Source organism: Dryas octopetala, chromosome 5 (genome assembly GCF_963921425.1).
Source record: "Dryas octopetala chromosome 5, drDryOcto1.1, whole genome shotgun sequence".
NCBI classification, from domain to species: domain Eukaryota; kingdom Viridiplantae; phylum Streptophyta; class Magnoliopsida; order Rosales; family Rosaceae; genus Dryas; species Dryas octopetala.
In genome coordinates, this window is record NC_141370.1 from 12776884 (window position 1) to 12798913 (window position 22030).

Genomic DNA, 22030 nt, shown 5'->3' on the forward strand with positions numbered 1-22030 from the left:
ATTTCTTAGAAATCAAGGTGTCTTCAAAATCTCATAGATTTCATTAAGTGATAGATTTTAATGGATTTGGATTGATTTTTTATACATAACAAATTCTATGAGAATCCAATCAATTCTCTTTAGATTTTGATGGATTCTATGAATTTTAAAATCCTTTCAAATCTTAGTTGGAGACACCTTCTTAATTAAAAAGTTATTTGTTGGAATAATGGGGTGTCCCCAACTTGGATTTTAATGGATTTTAAAAGTCCAATGAAATTTATGTGTCCTCAATTAGAATTTTAATGGATTCCAAAGAAATCAAGGTCTCCAACTCAGATTTTAATGGATTCCAATGAAATCCAGGTGTTCTAAAAAACTCATACATTTCATTTTTTCTTTTTTTTGGTTACAAAGGGAGGCCAAGGAAAGAGGCCTAGAGGGGGGAGGGGGGATCGAAACCCGGTGAGGTGGGGGGCAGCACAACTGCTTGGCCAACTGGCCTACCCCAAGTCCTCATTAAGTGATAGATTTTAATGAATTTTTTACATATAACAAATTTCAAGAGAATTCTAGCCAATTCTTTTGAATTTTGATGGATTCTATAAAGGGAGACTTAGAGTGTAGTCTATTTTATGAGCCTTTTCTTATACTAAGATCTGTAGTGATTTAAGATTTTTAATTAGAAAGACGATTTTCGCATTCATTTTTTCTCCGTTTGCACTCCATCTTCTTTTTTAATGTATTTTGTATATTTTTATTATATATTTTCCAAATTTACCCTTTTTGGCCGTTGAATTTTTATTTTAATTATCTTTTAGTAATGATTATTTTATTCTAAATTCTCTCATACTTATTAAAAAATTAAAATAAGTAATTTTCTCTCCCCATCGTCGTATCTTCTTCATATTGCATCTATTTGTCTTCCATGCCATTTTTTTTTTCTTTGTGAACCAGTCTTGTATGTGCTTTTAATCATCATTATATACTTAATTAGGAAAATATTTAGCTTGTCATATTTTTTTTCGTTTTCTTCATAAGAGTCATGATTTATGTATCTTCTTCTTTTGATGGTGGGTTTTGTGTTATGAAATTAATTGGGGTTTTCAATTAGTCCACTCCTTCATTTTTGGCTCTTTTGACACTGTTAAGAAAAATGTTCTCATGCCAAGCAACCACTACTTATTTGTAGCATATTTGATTTTTAAAAAAATGAATGTTACATGACAGCTTAATAAGAAAAGAGAGATGTACTATATATCATGAAGACAGACAGAAGTGTAGAGAATTACACAAGTTTTTCTTCCTTTAAAAAAAGAGTTATAGAAATAGATATATTATTATGACAATTTTAAAAAATTAAATGTGTAGGATTTAATGTTGCATAGGTGACATTCTATAATTAAAAGCCAAAGGGTATATATGGAAAATAAATAATCAAAATATATAGAAACATTTTAAAAAATAAGAAGGAGTGCAAATGGAGAAAAGAGGAGTGTAAAAATCACTTCCCTTTAATTAAGTCATTTTATTTTTTTTCTTTGACGGCTTTATGTTAGGTTTTAACTTTAAGATTTTGGTCTTCGCCCAAAATCTCAGAGTTAAAACCTAATAGGCAGCCTCTGCAAAGCTCATTCTACATCATAGGAGAAAAAATACTCTTCAAATCGGGAGGGAAAATACCCTTCAAATCGGGAAAAACTTTATTATGAATTAAAATGATTTTCTTATAAATTAAAATGACTTGATTATGAATTAAAATAATTTTTTTATAAATTTTAAAAATACCCCTGGTCTCTATCTAAAAATTATTTTTCTAAAGAATTTAAGCCTAATTATCTCTTCTATAAATTCTAAAATCCATTAAAATCTATAAAAAATTCTTTTCTTTTTTGGTGCTACTGTACGAAGTACTTTTAGGTTCATTAACTTTATATGTTTGGAGTGTTTGCAATATCCCCGAATCAAAGTCTCAAATTCCAGCTTTCATGATGATATATATATGAATCTATAGATATCGCACGTTGTTCTACAAGTGTAAAAGGATTTAAATTGAAGGTGACTTTTGATAGAATTAGAGCATCAAACTTAAAACCAATTAACAATGGGTGGAGATGCCCAAGACTTATAAGCACATATTTTAAGCTCTAGTTTTCCGATGTGGGACATTGCTTCACATTACTCTCAATACGCTCCCGCACTTGTGGCAAGATTTTTGAGCCTTACACGTGAACAAATTATATTGGGTGACGTGGGAGCACGTATGGCCGTTGAGCCTTACACGCGAATAACCAAGCTCTGATATCATGATAAAATTAGAGCATCCAACCCAAAATTAATTGGCAATGGGTGAAGAGGCTCAAGACTTATAAGCACATATGCTAAGCTCTAATTTTTCGATGTGAAATATTGCTCCATATTACTCCCAACAACTTTTAAGTTAAATGCTAACTCCGTTAGGTATCAAATCAGTTCGTATGGAAAAAGCTAATCTAAAGTAAGCACATCTTCATAGTTGGACATGCACTGCGTTTTCCACGAGCTACTTTTACTTTTATAATAAAGTTTTGTCTGGCAGAATCCTTGGCATTCCTTTATAATTGATTGTTTCATGTCTTTTTTTTTGGCCAAGATTGTTTCATGTCTGATCTTGAAGAAATCTAGATATCCTCTCACTCAAGAAAAATAGGTAGACAATTCTATACCATAATGAAATTTAAGTATTTATTCTAAAATTAATTAGCAATTGAAGGAGTGGTCAAAAATCCTTATACACTAATATGCAATGCTTCACACTTTTAATGTACGTAGGATCTTCTTTTAGCAGTTTTGCATCTTCTCTGCATTCTAAACTCATACAACAAAATTGAAATCAATAGCATTGTCACTATTTGACATAATTGTCACTGTCACTCTCAATAACATGATGCTAAAAAAAAAAATTAAAATATTAGAGTTAATGTGATTCTTTTTCTTGTACTTTGTGTCTTTGTGTATTACTTTTTCACAAGAAAATAAAATAAAAATATAAAAGATATTTGTATCACTATTATTTTTATGGAGTTAATTACACTTACACCTCATGAGGTTTATCGTCTTTTCACATACACCCCTTGAAGTTTCAATAATTACACATACACCTCATGAGGTTTTAAAACTGTTGCATATAACCCCCAACAAGAAAAAAAATAAACAAATAAAAAAGAAAATATTTGTATTTAGGTTGTACCTTACACCTTGAATAATCTTATTAGGCTATTTAATCTCTTAGCATGTTTTTTTGCATAATTTATCATCATTTTCGTCTCACTATAGGGGGTTATATGTAACAGTTTTAAAACCTCAGGGGGTGTATGTGTAATTATTGAAACCACAGGGAGTGTATGTGAAAAGACGATAAACCTCAGGAGGTGTAAGTGTAATTAACTCTATTTTTATGCGAACTTTCAAATGTCATTGACCAATAATAACAAGGGTGTTACGGTCCTTAGGGATAATTAGACCTGAGGGATTGATTCACGGCCATAAAGATCAATTTGTACCATCATCAATCAACAAACATATTGATGGATCGACAAGTGGACCAACATGATTACAATTTTAAACTATGGGCCATTTTGTCCTTTTAGAGCATCTCTAATACACTCGACAAAAGTCTTTGACTGCTCAATTAGCTATACCATATTGAATAAATCATTTCCAACAACATCTGCAAATGAACTTGTCAAAATAAGAATTTAAAGTCGATCAGCTCGTCAGTTTAAACGAGTGAATTTAATTTTTCAAATCTTAAAATATTATTAAAATATTAATTTAGCTCTTCAAATCTTAATTTTGTCTAAACAAGAAAGATAAAAAAGAAAAAATTAATAAATTTGAATAGTCCGTTAGAGTTCATAATTTTAAAGTAAGAAATTTAACTTTTCAAATTGTCACTTAAGTCAACAAAATAAAATTTAAAGAGACAAATTTGAGAAGTTGTTGCCTTGTTGGAGATGCTTTTAATCTCCAATTTAGACCACTAATACACGAGCTATCAATCAAAAGGAAATAAAATATTAAAAAAAAAAAAAAGACAAAAGCCTACGTACTCTATATATTTTTTGTTTTTTTGGCCACTAAAACCTACTCTAATTTTAAGGGAAAAGATAAGCTACTAATCCAGAGTGGCAAACGATTGAATTATCCTTTCTTTGACAAAGAACAGTAGCTAGTCTCGCTAAACGACAACGTACCGGGCCATGCAAAAGCATTATAAATAGTGTGCTTGCATGACTTTGGAACACCACCACCACCACCAAATTGGCCTGCTTAATTGCTTTCTTTACTTTGCTCCTAATCGATGGATTCCTGCGGTTCCGAAAAGTTTTGGGTGCTTCGACCAGAGAAAGCCGGTCCAATCAGGCTCTTACGCTTCTTTTGGTCCGGCTACCTGGCAGAAAATAAAGACGAGGCCATGATCTGCTGCTCCAAGGAAGAGGAGGAGCAAAATCTCAAACAAAGAGGCTTCATAGTTCTCTCTCTCCTACTGCAAATGATTTTATTATGGGTGGCCAAACCCATGAGATATTTTGGTTTAGGGCTTGAGTGGGTGCTCAACCTTCTCAATACTCCTATGCAAAACTGGCCTGGGATGTTTCAGAATCTTTTCAGAGGAACAGTACGTAGTCCTCCCAATTAAACTAGACCTAGCTAATTAACTAGCTATTATCTCATGCATGCAACTCCATCTCATTCTATCTATCGACCACTACTCATAGTATTAATTGATTGATACACTCAAATTTAAATTTGTACGTTTACTAAATTTTATTCACTAAATAATGTAACACATCCATTAGGTGACTAAATTTGATAAGTGATATATATACAGATAAAGTAAAGGAATATAGAAAATCTGCGACTTTCATGTCTGCTGTAGGACATGCAGACCCCCGAGTAGAGTTGGATTCGACCATAGACCGGGCAGCTCATCCCATCAGATACAATAGAGCACTCTCAGCAATGGCTGCTAAAATAGCCTATGAGAACGAAGCTTTCATTAAAGCTACAGTCCAAAATCATTGGAAGGTACAAGCTAGTTGATTTTATTTAATTGTGATATATAATTATGCAATTAAAGACAATCTTAATTAATTGAGTTTACATATAACCATAATAATTAATATATATTTTTGTAATTTGGTGCAGATGGAACTGATTGAGTTCTTTAACTTTTGGAATGGTAAGTAATGATATTCAAATGTGCACCACCAGTTTCTTGTTTAAAAGTAAAAATATATGTATATATATATTGATTGATTTGAACACTAATATACATGTACGTACTTATATGACCACCAATTTCTGTGGCAGAATTTCAAAAGAAAAATACAACACAAGCCTACTTGCTTCGTGATCAAACGGACCCTAATAATCATTTGATCGTGGTGGCCTTCAGAGGTACCGAGTTCTTCAATGCAGATGACTGGAGTACCGACTTTGATATTTCCTGGTACAAGCACGGTCGTATGGGAAAAGTGCATGCTGGGTTTATGAAAGCCCTAGGCTTAACCAGAGCAGGTTGGCCTAAGGAACTCGAGCCAGATCACCAATTAGCCTATTACACGCTTAGAGAACGTCTGAGGAATCTTGTGCTGCACGACAAGAACACGAAATTCGTAGTCACGGGTCACAGCTTGGGCGGGGCACTGGCGATTTTGTTTGCAGCCATTCTGGCATACCACGAGGAAACATTGTTGTTGGACAAATTGGAAGGGGTTTATACATTCGGGCAACCGAGGGTTGGGGATAAAGAATTTCAGAAGTTCATGAAGAAAGAAATGAAGCATCATGATATCAACTACCAGAGGATTGTTTACAGTAACGATTTTTTCTCTAGGATACCCTTTGATGATCATATATTTTTGGCCAAGCACGTTGGGAAGTGCCATTATTATAACAGCCTCTATCATCAAAAGGTATATACATTATATAATGTCAATTCTTCAGGCACACACGTACATGTATATTATAAAGGGGGATAATTAATTTAATTTTATGCATGGTAATCAAACGTGACGCTTATGGAGGGTTAATTATGTGTCTATTAATTTCATGCAGATACTCAAAGAACCACCAAACAAGAATTACTTTAATCCAAGGGAGGCAATTTTCCAGCACCTAACTGCAGTTTGGGAGCTTATAAGAAGCTTTATTATTCCACACATAAAAGGACCGGAGTACAAAGAAACTTGGGTACTCAAATTGATTAGGGTATTTGGACTCATTGGACCAGGGTTTACAGCTCACAATCCCCCGGATTATGTTAATGCAACCCGATTGGGGTATCCGTGAATTTAGCTAGCTAGCTTCAAAAATCCCCCATTATCTAGTAATTTAGTATCTGAACCAAAAATAATAATAATAATGTAGTGTTTTAGTATTTGTCTATGAAGGGGGTGTCGTACGTACGTGTGTATGTAAATGGGGTGTTGTTGATTTGGGCTTTTATGCAGTGTTATTGGCCCATCTCCTTCGTTGCCATATTGTTGGGCTTTCCTTTTTGTTCATGTTTAAGCGTTTGGGCTTTCTAATGAATGGGGTATGTGTTAGTTTAATAAATATGTTGAAAGATCGATCAAGCATGGTCAAGTTCTTCCTTTCCTGTTTTTCTTATTTTTAAGAAAGTCATAAGGCGATTTATACATTAAATTTCATCCAAAAAGTTACAGCATGTAAGCATGTTTGACTGGCATAAGTCAACTAGCACCATCTTCAATTCACACAATAGTATGAGCATAATCTAAACTCTGTCGCGCGAAAATAATTAGGGCATAAGCATGGTCAAGTTCTTCCTTGCAAATGCATTGATAATATGATTTGGGTTCAAAACCTTGATTAAGTATGAGCAGCATTACATCTCACACAATATATTATATAGAAATGGTTGAGATCTCAGAACCACTCTCTCACACATTGACATCGTTTATCTCTGACTGTCCAGAAAAAAAAAATCACTAAAGATATATTCGAATCAGAAATAAAAATCAAGGCAAAAGAATGTCATTACTTATGTGATTTGAGAATATATTAGAATTTACTGATTTACTGATGCACATGTTTGAGGAGATGTTATGTGCAAATGTGAGCCTTTTTGATAAAGTTTGGAGGAGACGAGTACTAGTGATGATTTGCCGATACATATTGACTACATTATCGTCAATTATATTAACAATTACATTATAGACCACAAAATCAAGTGTAGAGCACTCTAAACTTTTTGCATGCCCAAAATACTAGTCTTTTAAATATTTACAAAGTCGGCCTTACTTATTTATGGCTTATTAAAATGTGATAATTTAGTAAATTTCTCAAAAACTATGTTGAGTAATTTGATTTTACATCAACAAGATTAATTACATTTCACATCATGGTAGTAATATAGTAATAAGAGTTTTCATTAAAATATAGTAATAAGAGTTTTCATGAAAATCTAGATATGATACGTGATGTAATAATTTTACGTGTTATGATATATATGAACGTTATTAATACTATACTTTAAAATTTAAAATTTTAAACTCGTCGTTTACCCATTATATCATATGAACTGATTACACCACGTGATAGTTAGTGCTATGATTATACAAAATAATTTTTTACATAATACATGTTATGGTTAGTCATGTAAGTTGAGAAATAAAAGTTGGAAAAAAAATAGTGGCATGTCTAGCACTACTGTTTCATAATATATATATGTATTTTTTGAAAAAGGGAGAAAATGCATATATATATATATATATTTTTTTTCTTTTTTGTTAAGAGGTTTAATAATATTTTGAAAAAGGGGGAAAATGCATTTAAAACGGTGGTCCTTCACCCACCCGATTTTTGCTCTCTATCCACAAGTAACCATAAGCTCGTTTAAAAGACACGGACCGTAGGTGAAACAGGGCCCAAAGTGTGCGTGGAGGTCCGAGCGAGCGAACGAGAAAGAGAGAGCGCGCGCGAGAGAGGGAGGGAGAGAGAGAGAGAGAGAGAGAGAGAGAGAGAGAGAGAGAGAGAGAGAGAGAGAGAGCGCGGGCGAGAGGGAAGGTCAGGTTAGGGTTTTGAAAATCCCAGAGATTGATTGATTGATTGCACAAGGTTAGTGAGCAGCGGGTAAATTGAAGAAATTTTTATGCCCTATTTTTTGTTTTTCTTTAATTATATCCCTCCAATTTTGTTTGAGCTACAGCCGAATTAAAAAAGAAAAAAAAATACAGAAAAAAAAAAAAAAAAAAACAAAGCGAAAATGGTGAGTTTGATTTGGTATATGACGCTTGTGTGTGAGAAAGAGGTGTGCTTATCATGTGCAGGAGCGAGTGTGAGAGATTTATTAGAGAGAGAGTGCTTAGAAGAACAAAAGCTTTCTCTTTTTTCAATTTTAGGGTTTCTCTGCCCCCTTTGGCGCTGCCTTCTTCAAGTACCTCATGGACCGCAAGCTGGTGGTTAGTTTTTGGAAAAAGTTTACATTTTTATTAATGGGCTGAGAGAATTACTTAGTTTTATTCACATTGTGTGCTCTGTAATTGAAATTCAGGTTTTGGGCATTCCCTGGGATATTGATACGGAAGGGTTGAGAGAGTATATGAGCAAATTTGGGGAATTAGAGGATTGCATTGTCATGAAGGTTAGCCATTTACCCAACCCTTTTCATTTCTTTATTACTATCATGCCCTTGTGGAGATTTTATTTATGTGTGCTCCTCTTTTGCTTTAGTACTTGAATTATTCCTGTGAAGCACTCTTGTCGATGATTTTTTTGCACTTCGGATGTTCTTTTGTACCTGGTTTGGATGTTATTTTGTCTGTCATGGTGTCAGCTTTTAAGTTAGCGAATTCCATTTTTGTTAGGACACCATTGTCAACAAGATATGACTTAGAGGAGCTTATATGATGCAAATTTCGTGTGGCATATCATTTCTCTCTGAACTTGATTTGTTATTGTCCAGGACTGTTAATTTACCTCACTCTCTTGTTTATTTGCTTCGTAGTTTACCAATAACAATAAGTTTTCATTTACTTTTATGGGTCTGTGCGTGATACTTGTCTGGATTAGGATTTGGTTGAAATTCGTACTTATGGTGTAGAAGTAGGGCAAAATAATGCCATGAGATATTTTATACTGGTCCGATTTTTTTTTACTGCAATTACAATTGTAGTATAAACACAGGCTTCTTTTATTTTACCCATTTTTGCATTTGTTTACTTTATTTTGGGACCTTACAAGTATTTGTTACTTCATTTTTCTCCATGATTTTAGGAGAGGTCAACTGGCAGGTCTCGTGGATTTGGATATGTAACATTTGCATCAGCTGAAGATGCCAAGGTGAGTTGGGTTTGAATTTTGTTAGGATTCTGTTTATATCCACAAAAAATGATTTCACTGTTTCTGTGCATTATTGCATGATCAGCTAGTTACTGCAAGCATACATATGTTAAGGTCCGTAGTCAGTATATCAAATGTCTAATAGCTGACTTTTTTTTGGCTACAGAGTGTATCATCAAGTGAGCACTTTCTTGGCAATAGAATGCTAGAAGTTAAAGTGGCTACCCCAAAGGTTTTATAAATTCAGCATTGCTTTACTATTCTGATATTTTTATTTGGGTTACACATAATTTTCGTGTATGTTTCATTGTGCTTTCTGTAACATTTTTTGCTGTTTTTCTGCCAACATTGATTCATTGTTTATTTTTTCCTTTTGCAGGAGGAGATGAGAACACCTGCAAGAAAGGTTACCAGGATATTTGTTGCAAGGATCCCACAATCTGTGACAGAAGCAAACTTCCGAAGGTAATTCAATGTAATTTATTGATGCTACAATATGTTAGTTACTTGTTCTTGAGTTCTTTTATCACTTTTCGTGAGCCATGATATGGTATTAACCTGGTGATTCTTTGAATCTCTTTTGCAGTCATTTTGAGAAATATGGTGATATAACAGATTTATACATGCCAAAGGTTTTATATCCATCTCCTTTTCTAATTGACATTTGATGATGTAGTTGCATGATTTTTTTTACTTTTCTGTACATGTGTGTTAAAGTCTAGTTATGCGTGTATGTATGCCTATACACATGCACACACCGACCAATTAACACATGTACTCTAACACACACATTTATGTTAGCAAGTACTGTTGGGTTGGACTTGGTATCCTATGGTTGTTATAAATGTGCTCTTTCAGGACCAAGGATCAAAAATGCATCGTGGAATCGGGTTTATAACTTTTGAAAGTGCAGGTCAGACCATCTCACATTTCCTTTTGTACCTTGCAGTTAAATATTGATATCTTCTTTTGTTTTAATATTGATTTTAGGTTTTGTAAGATGTCTATTTATTATATTTTTCAAAATAAGGATTGTAAACTGTATGGACCTTATATTTGTGATTATAAATAATGGAAAATTTTTCTCATCAAGTAATTGACTTGTATTACATAGATCTATAGGTTTAAAAATGCTTGTTCCTGGGAAACAGTAGTCTTAATCACCATGAATGTAATGAGTTGGCTTCATCAGGATAACCTGGGAGCTGATAGTATAATTGTGCTTTGTGGTTGATTTCTTTTTTTATTTTTTTGGGAGGAAAAAATATTAATGAAATAAATGTTCTCCATATTTCAGAATCGGTGGAAAGTTTGATGGCTGATACTCATGAATTAGGAGGTTCCACTGTAGTTGTTGATCGAGCAACACCTAAGGCAAGCTACAGCATAGCCAACATTTAGTTTTTTTTTTTTTTTTATAATTATGTTTAGAACAAGTTCCATTCTCTTTTTAAGTTAAAATGCGGTTTATAATGATAAGATTTCATTAAGATATATAATATTTTGTTTCAGGAAGATGACTTTAGACCAGTAGGCAGAATGCCACAGGGCGGTGGATATGGTGCATATAATGCATATATCTCAGCAGCAACTAGATATGCAGCACTTGGTGCTCCTACCTTGTATGACCATCCAGGGCCAGCGCCAGGGCCAGGACCAGGACCAGTTTATGGAAGTAAGTACTATTACAAGTTACAAGATTGCTGGACTTTATGTGAATAATATTAAGTCATGCAGTCATTTCCTTTTTGTTCTAATCTTTTTGTGTTGAATTAGGAGGGGAATCTGCTCGAGGATTGGGAAAAAAGATTTTTGTTGGTAGGCTTCCTCAGGAGGCAACCGCTGAAGATCTCCGCCAGTATTTTGGTCGATTCGGCCGTATATTAGATGTCTATGTTCCAAGGGTAAGATAACATATATTTATGATCAACTGTATTCATGAAATAGTGGAATATGATAATGTGTGAATGCTCAATTATGTAGGACCCCAAAAGAACTGGCCATAGAGGATTTGGTTTTGTAACTTTCGGGGAAGATGGTGTAGCAGAACGTGTATCACGAAGGTCACATGAGATTTGTGGACAGCAGGTATTAGACGGAAGTTGATCATCATTGTGCCTGTTAATTTATGGTTCATTTTGATCCACCCACATCAAACATCAAACTTGCACACAAAGGAGGGTAAAAATATTACTTTTCTGTAAGATGGCAGTTGCGGGACAACCCAACAACAGAAAACACGGCCTCATTGTTGTTCATTGAAACAGCTGCAAGCCCACACTATTTAAATGTACCTAGATGTTCTATACTTACAAAATCTTGTCTTGACTCTTTTTTTCAGTTGGTAATTTTATATTGCCTCTGAAGCTAAAAAAATTTGTCACATGATGTGATATGACAAGAGTAGGGCATTACTCTTGGAATTTTACTTGATATTTTGTTCTGCAGGTTGCAATAGATACAGCCACACCTCTAGATGAAGCTGGTACAAGTGGAAATTTTATGGCGAATAATGTAGAGACCTTTGGTGGCTATGGTGGTCCTGGTCCAGGTCCTATGCGCACCTATGGCAGGATGTATGGAAGTCTGGATTTTGATGATGTGAGTATATCCTATATGAATTCTGTGTCCACAAGGTGGATTTCAAAAGATATGGAATATTTCTCCAGTCATACATATGACTTTGATCGAATGTGATTTGCACAGAAATTTCACAGGATTGTAGATATAGTCAATAGTATTATGCGTTTTTGTTATTTTTTCGTAAGCTGTGAGGAATACTGTGTCCTTGAAGGGTAGGTTCCTTTCTTTAATGTGATTTTTGCATTGATGTAATAGTTAATTACTTATCAAGAATTTTGAGTTATTTTTGGTGAATCTCCGAAACAAAAGGATGAAATTTTTAATTTCTAAAAGCAAACAAATTTTCTTAGGCCTTTACTAACATATTACATGGTGCAATCTTAATTTTGCAGTGGGGTTATGGAATTGGCAGTGCAAGACCATCAAGAGCAGATTGGAGGTACAGGCCATATTAAAGAAAATGTGGCTCTGGAAACTGGGCACTAGATCCTTAGGAATGTCAACAAAATGCCATGCAGGTTTTGTCTAGTGAATTTATTCAAGTTTATGGATCACATCCATAGTTGACTTCCCCAATAATGTTTTTGTCAACTTCTGAACTTTTTATAGATGGTTTCCATTCCAAACGGATTCATATGTTATTATCCAGTGAAAATATAGGTGGGTAGGAATGTTTGAATCTGTAAAATTAGCCTGCTGGCAAGTCCAGGATCATGAAATCACTATGTTTTATGTCACTTCAAGGATTATTTATGGCTTCTTGCAAAGCTGGGTGGCTTTATGGTGATGACATTTAAATTTTATTCAGCTGCATTTTTTGTTTTGGGTAATGTATGAAAACAGGATTATTATTATTATTAGAATAATGCTATACTTACCACATTTTTATACCATATTTTTATACCATCTCACGTGTTATTATTTTATTGGACTGTTTTTTTTTTCTTTTTGGATTTTTATTTTTATTTTTTAGTGTCCAATGTATAAATGTCATGTAAGTTGTCACATAAGGTGGTATAAAATTGTGGTATAAAAATATGAGATATCTAGCACTATTGTTATTATTATTTGGTGAAAAGTAGATTCCCGAACTTTAGGTGGCAGGTGGGATTTGTGGTACTTGAAATTCATTTGGGAAATTGTGTATATATTGCAGTCAACCAAGAATAATTTGTTTGCAGCGGACTTGGATAAACAAATTTTCTGGACCATGCAGGGACATCTATTATCTAAGATGAAAACTAGGTGACTCAGTTTCAGATTTGCCAAATGAGGAATGTTAAGGACACCTCTATCCTGGCCTTCTCATGCTCTGCAATGTTCAGACTAGAGGGAAAGGGCCCAGTGTGAACATTTTAAGCATCTTGCTGTGGTCATACCTAGTTTGGATGACTTATATTATTGGATTCTAGAGTGTGCTGCCCCAGGAATCGTCCTAGTGATATGTAGCAGGGGATTTAAGGTTCATTGTAATACTAATAAGATTGTTGTTGCCTTAGTCCATCTGCTCCCCTTAGGATGCAGAAGTTGAAGTCGAATCTGGAGAAGCTCATAAGCATATATGCGGTTTTCTTGCCTTTCTTTGTCTTACATTCTGCAGTTTTTGCATCAAGGACTTGTGTACCAAATACCCATATGCTACTGCCACAATGTGTTGGGCCTTTTCAAACCATATGCACAAAGAAAGACTAGGTATTAGAATGAAGGCAATGCCAAATGCCATGGTAAAAGGCTTAGTAGGAGCAGAAATAGAAGCACTAGATCATCCACGAGCATAACAAAATGAACAATACGCAGTCGTTGCAATATGCTTTGAAGTTCTATAAATGGTTCACTCTCTTCTCATATTCTCAGTTAAGCCGCAAGGTCCTATACAATGCAGGATAAGGCTGAAAATAACAAAATTTGACATGGAGGAGATTCATATATTTCAGAATGTAAACTCCACCGGGTTAGCTGGTGCGACGAATAAATTAGCAGAAAAGAGCACAAAGAATTAGAATGCGTCGCAGGTATAGCATCTGCTCAGGCAACCCATCTGGACATGCTTACTGAAGGATGGAACCTTGGCTGAAGTTTTGGGAACTTGATGGCCGTCTTTAAGTGGCACTGAGCTTCTCATCTTGTGGGCTTTAACTTGTGACTTTCTCAGCTTCTTCATGATCTTGTCCATTGTTGACGATCTCTTCTTTTCCAATTTCAACTGGAACACCAACTTCGTAGTTAGTAAAGTCTAAACAAGAAATGCCCCTGGGATAGTTGGCTTATGCATACATACACTATGAGACATTTATGCTTGCATTGGAAGAATCAGTATCTCATCAAATAAGACTTTGAAGAACAGCATTTTGATAATGGAATTTAAGAACCCACATTTTGATAATGGACATATTGAGATATGTCCATGTGGATAGTGGATTTCTCGCGGAAGGGTGGACGAGTAGGTAGAGGGTCCGGCTGCAGTGAGAGTGTGGCGTATTCTAATGGGGGAATATGTCATGGACAAGAATCCCACATCAAATAAGAATAGGTTCGGTACGGGATTTATATGGGTGGGTTGGTAGCATCACTTAACATGCTAGTCTTTTGGGTTAAAATGACAGACGTTCAACTCATGACACTTAGTAACTCCCTACAATCACATTTAATCCCTATAAAAAAACAAAAAAGGGAAGAAAACACTTGGAAATGGATTGGTTCTTTCAACATTTATTATTTTCCTTAAGATATATGGTAAATTTCCCATTAAAAATATAACTCAAAGATTGCTCAAATAGAAGAACCTCAAGTTTTCGAAGTGCTGCCTCAGCTTTTGCCTTCTGTGAGTTCTCCCATGCAGTGATCTTGGCTTCCTCTCTTTGCAACCTGCATACAGTACAAAAATTCCTAGTAATATCAATTTGTATGCATAAGAACATATCAACCATCCTAGCTAAGATCTTGGTGCAAATGGTTCAAAGTAACCAATAATTCAAAACACTTTAAATTTCTTGGTACATGTTTCCTCAACAATTTGAAGATTAGCTGATCGCAATGAAATCTAAAAGTTGGTGAACGAACATACCTTGAAGTGTTCATAGCAGCCTCTGCCATATTCCAAGATGAAGCTTGGTCTTCAACAGCAAATTTGTACAAGTCATTAACATCTGGGTCTGGGGGGACTCTGCTGGTGTCTCCAGTTCTGCGTCTATTATTAGACTCCATGACAACAGTGGCTCGATTGTCTACCTGCACTTCTCTGACCTCTAACTTGGCAAAATGGTCACGCTGCTGCTGCTGCTTCTGCTCCTCCACAATAGAAAGCAGTGTAGGAGAGGAGGGAGCAAATGATTGTCTCCTTTCGGGAGATGAGTGGAGGTGGCAACCCTTTGGGCTTATTTGGGTTCCCATGTCTCTTTGTGAAACAGCACGCGAAATCGCTTGTTCCTCACACATTGTGTTATCATCAAGCTTCTCATCTGCACATTTAATTTGGTCCACAGTAACAAAGCCAATATATGGGATTTAATATGTTAGTTTTAAATTATGTATCATTCAGAAGAATACATATTCTAGCAACAAAATCAGACCCTAAACCCTTCATGATTAATCGAGTATATGATGGCGAAAACTTTCTCTTATCAGACTGTCTGACAGCATAACATGTTAGATATGTGACGGGAACATTACTCACTGTGCAATTCTGACAATCCAAGCACACTAGTCGATCGTCCCAGTCTTCCTCCACCGCCACCGCCACTACCATAGTGAAGACTAACACAATCAGCTGCCAAGACTCCTGTTGAAAATGGGGAGCCAATGGTAAAATTTCTCACACTGCCAGTCTCAAAAGCTGGATTTGCAGGCGAATAATTGGAGTAGTACACAGCCCCTGGAGGCTCAATTGGACCACTCTTGGACTTTGGCCGCCTCTGCTGAGCATGATGAGCATGTGACGAAGTACTCTTGTTGCCATCACCATATCCCAAAACCGGGCTGCAAATCCACCTCTCAGCATCTTCCCATTTTGAAGGCAAAGTCCTCCCACCATTCAATGCCATCAAAGAGGCGGCGCCGCCACTGCCGCCGCTGATACGCCTCTGTCCACTTCTTGTTGGCAGTGGCACACGTTCGGAACTCCAACCCTTTTGGGTTGGAAAGGTCCCCAGATTGTCATGGGAAGCAGAAGCTTTCTTCATGTTGCAAAACTGGTTCTGGTTGTGAATTAAGCATGGTCTTTAATTGCCTAATGTACTTTGTTCACCTTCGATAAGGAAGATTTTGAAGGCTAAGGCCAAGGCCAAGTTACTATGCTTCGTTGTCTTTGACACAGCTGTAGTTTTGGCTTTTTTGGGCCTGCTTTTGGCGGGGTGGCCATCCCCTTGTGTACTTGAATTTGATTGGATTTGGACCACTCGATTCACATATGAAATTTCTTATACCTGCCAAACTTATAAATCATATCAAAGACTTTGACACTGGGAAGGAGACAAATTGTGCATTAAATATATGGGATCGTTTGTCCAAATCAAGAGCATAGTTACAAGTTTTGATGGCTCACTATTTCTTTGCTATCCTTGTCCAACAGTCGCACAAAGAGAAAATATGAAGGAGAGACAACTAGCTAGCATTCTTCGTTGTGACTATACCATACTTATATTGTTTAGTGTTAAAAGAAAATTGCTGTTTTGTGAATTACTGAAATGTAACTTCTGTAGCATTTTCATGGTCATGTGGGAGACAAGGACATACTCTCGCTGGCAGGTCGGTGATTCAGACACTGAACCTCTCTATATTCATGTGAGCGGCCAGGACATGCACTGCAGTAGGTCATGGTGGGATGGGCCCATGAGGTCTATCAATAATCAATATGCTATCACATTGGTATTTTTCTCAAAATAAAATTATTAATTTATGCACTATCACATTGTTCGGGGGTAGATGACTGATTATTTAACTGAGTTTCCCCTCAGTCCAAGACTGCCTTTACCTGGCTTCAAGTCCCATAAGAGAAAGAAGAATAGTTAGGAGTTATAGTAGTTAGAGAAGTAGAGAGTTGCTTATAATAATTAAATAACTAAATGATTTTTTATTTAGTTAATTTTTTACAAAATTTTTTTTTAAAAGATAATCTAAAAAACAAGATTACACTACATAATGAGAATGCGAAGAAAACAGGTAAATAGATAAAGTAGTTAGCATTCATCTATCTCCAACACAACATTCTTCAAGAATAGATAAAAAATCAACTGTTGAACTAAAAATAAATGAGAAATTAACCAAATAACCCAATCAGCCCCCCTAATTGCTTTTAGAGCCTCTTTTTTTAAAACATATTTTTAGAGGAATGCTATATGCACACCTTTTTTTTTTTTTTTCTTGTCTCTTTACACACCTTCACTTTTAATTTGTGAAATAACAAATATAACCTAATACAAAAAAGCAATAAAGGACACAATAAAAAATAAAAATTACTAGCAACCCACTTCCATCCCAGCCCCAACCTCATACCACTATGACGTGATTCTCGTTGATGGTGGTGGTTCTCCTCCATCTCTATCTGTTTCCTTTTTTCTCTTTGTCTTTCTATTTTTGTTCTCTCACTTTGCACCTTCTTCTGGAAAGAAAGGGAGGCTGGTGAGGTGGCCGGTCTCCAGATCAGAAGTTGCAAACCATCTTCTGCGCCTCCATCAGAGCCAACACGACGACGCCTTTACCCACGGCTCTCGTCAATCTCTACCTCTACAACAACATTGATCACGATGTTGCATTTGAGAACTCAACGCCATTAGCAGCGATTCCGCTCCAGCCCATCCCATCCCACGAAATCTGCAATTACCAATCCCTTTCTATTTTACACATTATCAAAATACAACTCCCAACTCACCTCATTGCATGCCTTGTACAAATTGCTGGTGTTGCAGTCCTGTTCTAATTGAAGTCCCTGTGAGCTTACCTCAACCTGAAATGAAGTAATTAATAATTAATTTTTGCTTTCCCCCAAATTACAAATAAAAACCCTAATTTTAAAAACCTAACTTCAAGAATAGAGCAGTTACACAACTTTCCAAGCACTAGCCAGGTCCAACTGAAGTCCTCGTGAGCTTCCCTCAACCTACAAATACGTAATTAATGACTAATTTTAACTTTCCCCCAAATTAGAAACCGAAACCCTAAATTCAAAACCCTAATTTTAGAATCAGAAGCACAAAGAGGAAGGCCACTTACCAATTGTGCGAGAGATAAAAGATTGAGAGATTTGGATGCGAAAGTCAAGAGTCAAGAGTGTGAGATGAGAGACTGAGTTAAGTTGAGACTGAGTCGGGTTTGGAGTATTTAGACAGTTTTGAAGAAAATGGTGATGAGAGGTAGATCAGAGGAAAATGGTGTTTGATGGTTGTCTTTGGTGGACGATACGGTGGTCGGAGGTCAATTTTGAGGCTTGGCGGCGGGTTGGTTTTTCAATCTCTCTCTCTTCGAATTCTAAATCTGAAGAAATGAAAGTGTTTTGAGAGGGTTATGGTGTTGGTTGGTTGTGTTTTGGACCAAATCAAAACTATCATGTGGTGTAGAGTGCATGATAATGATCATGCACCCTCCATCTAACGACCCACAATCAATAAAAAATATAAATAATAATTAAAAAACATAAATATATATCGGTTCGGTAAACCGACGGTGTAGGACTAACAAAACTGTTACCGTATACCGCAATGGTTGGTTCGATTCTCTTTTCAACGCCGACTCTCTCGGACAACTGCCCACGTCAATTTTTTGGTAATCGCAGGTCGATTTTCGGTCATTCCGACTCAGCCTTACTTGTAGTTGTTGATCTATACAGGTTTTAGATCTGAATTTAATGAGATGAAGTTTTAGATATGTCTTTTTGGTTCATCTTGTTCATCAAATAATAATTAATTCTTTACAGATTTTGGTCGATCTTCAATATTGGTCATTTTGTTGGTCGACATTCTGGTTGATTTAGATTTACACTTATGGTGTTATAGCCATTTTAAATGGTGGTTCAGCCAACTTGAGGGGTATTTTGGCGCTCTTTTCCCCTATATCTTTCGTCGATTTAGATTTACACTTACGGTGTTATAGCCGTTTTAAATGGTGGTTCAGCCAACTTGAGGGGTATTTTGGCACTCTTCTCCTCTATATCTTTCCTTCTTTTTCCCTTTCTCTTTCCTTTCCCTTTCATTCTCTTCGCAGTCGCTCCATGCCGACCTCCTTTTCGTCCAACAAGAAGGGTTGCGAAGAGAGAGAGGCGAAGGAGAGAGAAAGAGAGGAGAAGGAAATGGAGAGAAAGAGAAAGACAGAAGGAGTGAAAAAAGAAATGTGCCGATGGCGTGGGGTCTGCCCACCGATGATGAGAGCAGTAACGCTTGCGCAGAGGTTGGTCAGGGCTTGGGGTTTAGCGACGCAAGGTTGGTCGGGGCTTGGATTCAACTGCATATTTTTTTTCTTTTATTTTTTAGTTTTTTAAAATTTATTAGCTTAGGATAAAAATGAAAATTTGTAAAATGCGATATAGGGTCAAACTTGTCATTCAAAAAATCAATAAAAGAAGTATGAAAAGAGAAGAACATAAATGTGTATATAGTGCAATTGTTGGCCGAGTAGCCGAGTTGAAAGAGTCATAGATTTGCTCACTCTGCACCCAAATTTGATCTCTTATTCCCCAAATAAGAAAAAAAAAAAGTGTGTATATCAGTCTTTGGAAAAAAAAGCTATAAAAACAAGGGCCGACTGAAAAGCCCTTAATATTACTTTCCACTACAAAAAACCTACCCACAAAAGATCATCAACTAAAAAGCCCATGTTCACATTTCAACAAGCCCAACTGGTGAAATACGATGCCCCAGTCTCCCAGACATGAAATTTACAAACCGTGCCACTCAACACTAACCCAGCCAACTAACCGCTACACCGCAGGCCAAAACTACACAACAAGATCACACTCCCTCACCCACACTGAGAAAGCTGAAATGAAAACCTCCATTGGAACATCTGCAACTCACTAAGAAAACTACCAAGTGAAGATCACACTCTAAAAATCTTATTTCAACTAAAGATATTTGAAGAAAAAGACAAGAAATTAGGATTTTCATCGAACTAAATAACTTCACAAAACCCACTTATTTTTCGTATTAAATCTAGTATATAATTTCTGCTTTGCAATTACACTAACCAAGTCAGTATCAAAATTTTCATCAAAACAAACTAATTTTTCACTCACCACTGCAGTGCGCAGTAACACTTTTTTGTATTTTTTTTTTCTAGTGATATTACACTTACAAACAAGGAGTAAAATTTCGGTTTCGAGGAAATTTTCGATGGAAATTTCGACGGAAATTTTCGTGGAAATTTCGATTAAAATTTCGATTTCGATAAAATTAGATAAAAAACGATGGAAATTGTTATCAAAATATGGAAATTTTGAATGAAACTTGACCATATCTTTATTTAACATATTATCTACTATATTAATAAAAAACATTGAAGAAACCAAATTATATAATAGGTTCATGTGATATAAGATGAATATATGCTCGTTGGAGGCAAAAACTGTTAAACAAATTAGTATAATGAATAATGAAATCAGTATATTCTTTATACTCTATAATTTATACACTAACCCTAATACTAAACCCTATATACTCTATATATTATAATACTCTTTATACTCTATAATCTATGCACTAAACTCTATATACTGTATGTTCTTTAAGATATGGACCATATGGTATAAGATATTATGATTTAGGCCCTTTAGGGTATTCTTCCCCACCAAGCACCAGCCCCTGCCTCTCTCCCCCCAACCCAGTCCATCCCCGACACACCCCCCCTCACCCAGCCCCTCCCAGCCCCTTTTCTGTGAGACCCTGTATTTTCCAAATAATTATTTTAAATATTTTGAGAATTTATTTTAAGGATTTTGAGAATTTATTTGGAATTTAAAAAGGTTTTAATTTAATTTTAATTATTTAATTATTTTTGTTTTAAATTAGGCTTGACCCAAAGTTTAACTTTTAAATTTAGTGGACTTTTGATTCGGACTTTGGGCACGTTGGATAGGTCTCGAGTTCACGAGTTCGTAGACACGTAGCACGCGTCGATCGGAGTTATGGTTTGAAAGTTACGGACATTTGAAGTAAAGGGCAATTTTGTAATTTTTACAAAAGGGGTTTTAAAACCCAAAAATCAGATTTTTATCCCTTCTCTCTCCTCTCTCCTGGTTCTCTCTCTCTCTCTCTCTCTCTCTCTCTCTCTCTCTCTCTCTCTCTCTCGCGTGCCTCACCTTCGCCGCGCCTGCCACCGGCGCGTGGCGGCGCGTCCAGCCATGGCTGGGCAGCGGGACCGGCCCAGATCTCGTCGCCGTTCATCCTTCTTCCTCCCCCTGGTGGCGGCGCAGCCCAGAAACCTCCCCCGAGTCGCGAACCAGCTGAGGCCGATCCTTGGAGCTCCGGCGGCGATCTCACTTTTCCGGCGACGACGCGACCTCCCATCACCTGGGTTGTCTTCCTCTCGTCACGGTGAGTCTGCCCATGTGCTTCCCTGGCTCCGACGACCCCGCACGGCGGCGGATCGAAGATTTTGCCATTTTCCCGAAACCAGCCCCCAATTTCGGCGAAATTTCGCCAATTTCGCCAATTTTCGCCGAAATTTCGCGAAATTTCCGAAATTTCGCCGAAATAATTACCGAAAACAATTGGGTATGTGATAAAATTTCGGTGACCCAAAAAACGAAATTTTCGGCGAAATTTCGCCGAAAATTTCGAAATTTTCATTCCTTGCTTACAAATCCTTAAAAAAGTCAAAATTCTAAATCTTAAAACTAATCAATCCCTTCAAATTTACTAAAATCATATCTAAACACACATAAATAAGTCTTAACCAACCCAAAAATAACATTTGAAAAACATGTAGAAAATACATTAGATTAAATTCCCCAGAATGAATCCCGATTCTGTTGGCCCAGTGGCTTTTGGGATATCAACAGCCCCAAGAAGTAAGCAACATAAAACAAAAGTTCCTTTGGATATTGGTGTCATCAAATGAAACTCTCTGCTTCATATTTTAATGTTATTGTATGATTGTATCTCTCCTTTCTCCTTTGGATACGGTATGTAAC

The 22030-nt window shown here is 36.1% G+C and overlaps 3 protein-coding genes across 9 annotated transcripts; 2 read left to right on the forward strand and 1 right to left on the reverse strand.

The window, feature by feature from the left end:
* The first annotated feature begins 4507 nt into the window (after window positions 1–4507).
* LOC147284438 (triacylglycerol lipase OBL1-like) lies at window positions 4508–6598 on the forward strand. 2 transcript variants are annotated; one of them, XM_086245046.1, is made up of 5 exons: window positions 4508–4639; window positions 4853–5049; window positions 5170–5203; window positions 5335–5939; window positions 6082–6598. In XM_086245046.1, the coding sequence occupies exons 2-5, from the start codon at window positions 4888–4890 to the stop codon at window positions 6313–6315; spliced, it is 1035 nt and encodes a 344-aa protein (XP_086101172.1). In that variant the 5' UTR covers window positions 4508–4639; window positions 4853–4887; the 3' UTR covers window positions 6316–6598. The 2 variants fall into 2 exon arrangements, with proteins under 2 accessions (XP_086101172.1, XP_086101171.1); XM_086245045.1 differs by lacking the exon at window positions 4508–4639 and having other exon boundaries at window positions 4671–5049.
* Window positions 6599–7946: 1348 nt separating this feature from the next.
* On the forward strand, window positions 7947–12806 carry LOC147284439 (RNA-binding (RRM/RBD/RNP motifs) family protein). 2 transcript variants are annotated; one of them, XM_086243582.1, is made up of 14 exons: window positions 7947–8121; window positions 8319–8450; window positions 8543–8632; window positions 9265–9330; window positions 9497–9562; window positions 9710–9795; window positions 9917–9962; window positions 10189–10243; window positions 10628–10704; window positions 10843–11005; window positions 11107–11234; window positions 11314–11418; window positions 11779–11931; window positions 12306–12806. In XM_086243582.1, the coding sequence occupies exons 2-14, from the start codon at window positions 8433–8435 to the stop codon at window positions 12366–12368; spliced, it is 1116 nt and encodes a 371-aa protein (XP_086099708.1). In that variant the 5' UTR covers window positions 7947–8121; window positions 8319–8432; the 3' UTR covers window positions 12369–12806. The 2 variants fall into 2 exon arrangements, with proteins under 2 accessions (XP_086099708.1, XP_086099707.1); XM_086243581.1 differs by having other exon boundaries at window positions 7948–8106.
* A 906-nt stretch (window positions 12807–13712) lies between these two features.
* Window positions 13713–18362, reverse strand: LOC147284440 (Remorin family protein). 5 transcript variants are annotated; one of them, XM_086245414.1, is made up of 7 exons: window positions 18121–18362; window positions 17932–18007; window positions 17780–17854; window positions 15587–17634; window positions 14978–15371; window positions 14697–14778; window positions 13713–14116 (listed from the first exon to the last, which is right to left on the reverse strand). In XM_086245414.1, the coding sequence occupies exons 4-7, from the start codon at window positions 16089–16091 to the stop codon at window positions 13910–13912; spliced, it is 1188 nt and encodes a 395-aa protein (XP_086101540.1). In that variant the 5' UTR covers window positions 16092–17634; window positions 17780–17854; window positions 17932–18007; window positions 18121–18362; the 3' UTR covers window positions 13713–13909. The 5 variants fall into 5 exon arrangements, with proteins under 5 accessions (XP_086101540.1, XP_086101538.1, XP_086101536.1 ...); XM_086245412.1 differs by having other exon boundaries at window positions 15587–17854; window positions 17957–18007; XM_086245410.1 differs by having other exon boundaries at window positions 15587–17854.
* Between the last annotated feature and the right edge of the window lie 3668 nt (window positions 18363–22030).

Coding starts and splice junctions, on each gene's coding strand:
- LOC147284438 (XM_086245046.1), top strand. CDS start 4,888: ATGTCTGCTGTAGGACATGCAGACCCCCGAGTAGAGTTGGATTCGACC. Junction 5,050..5,169: donor CAGTCCAAAATCATTGGAAG/GTACAAGCTAGT, acceptor AATTTGGTGCAG/ATGGAACTGATTGAGTTCTT. Junction 5,940..6,081: donor ACAGCCTCTATCATCAAAAG/GTATATACATTA, acceptor AATTTCATGCAG/ATACTCAAAGAACCACCAAA.
- LOC147284439 (XM_086243582.1), top strand. Junction 10,244..10,627: donor TATAACTTTTGAAAGTGCAG/GTCAGACCATCT, acceptor TCCATATTTCAG/AATCGGTGGAAAGTTTGATG. Junction 11,006..11,106: donor ACCAGGACCAGTTTATGGAA/GTAAGTACTATT, acceptor GTGTTGAATTAG/GAGGGGAATCTGCTCGAGGA.
- LOC147284440 (XM_086245412.1), bottom strand. CDS start 16,091: ATGAAGAAAGCTTCTGCTTCCCATGACAATCTGGGGACCTTTCCAACC. Junction 14,779..14,977: donor GCTGCTATGAACACTTCAAG/GTATGTTCGTTC, acceptor TACTGTATGCAG/GTTGCAAAGAGAGGAAGCCA. Junction 14,117..14,696: donor CAGCACTTCGAAAACTTGAG/GTTCTTCTATTT, acceptor TTGGTGTTCCAG/TTGAAATTGGAAAAGAAGAG.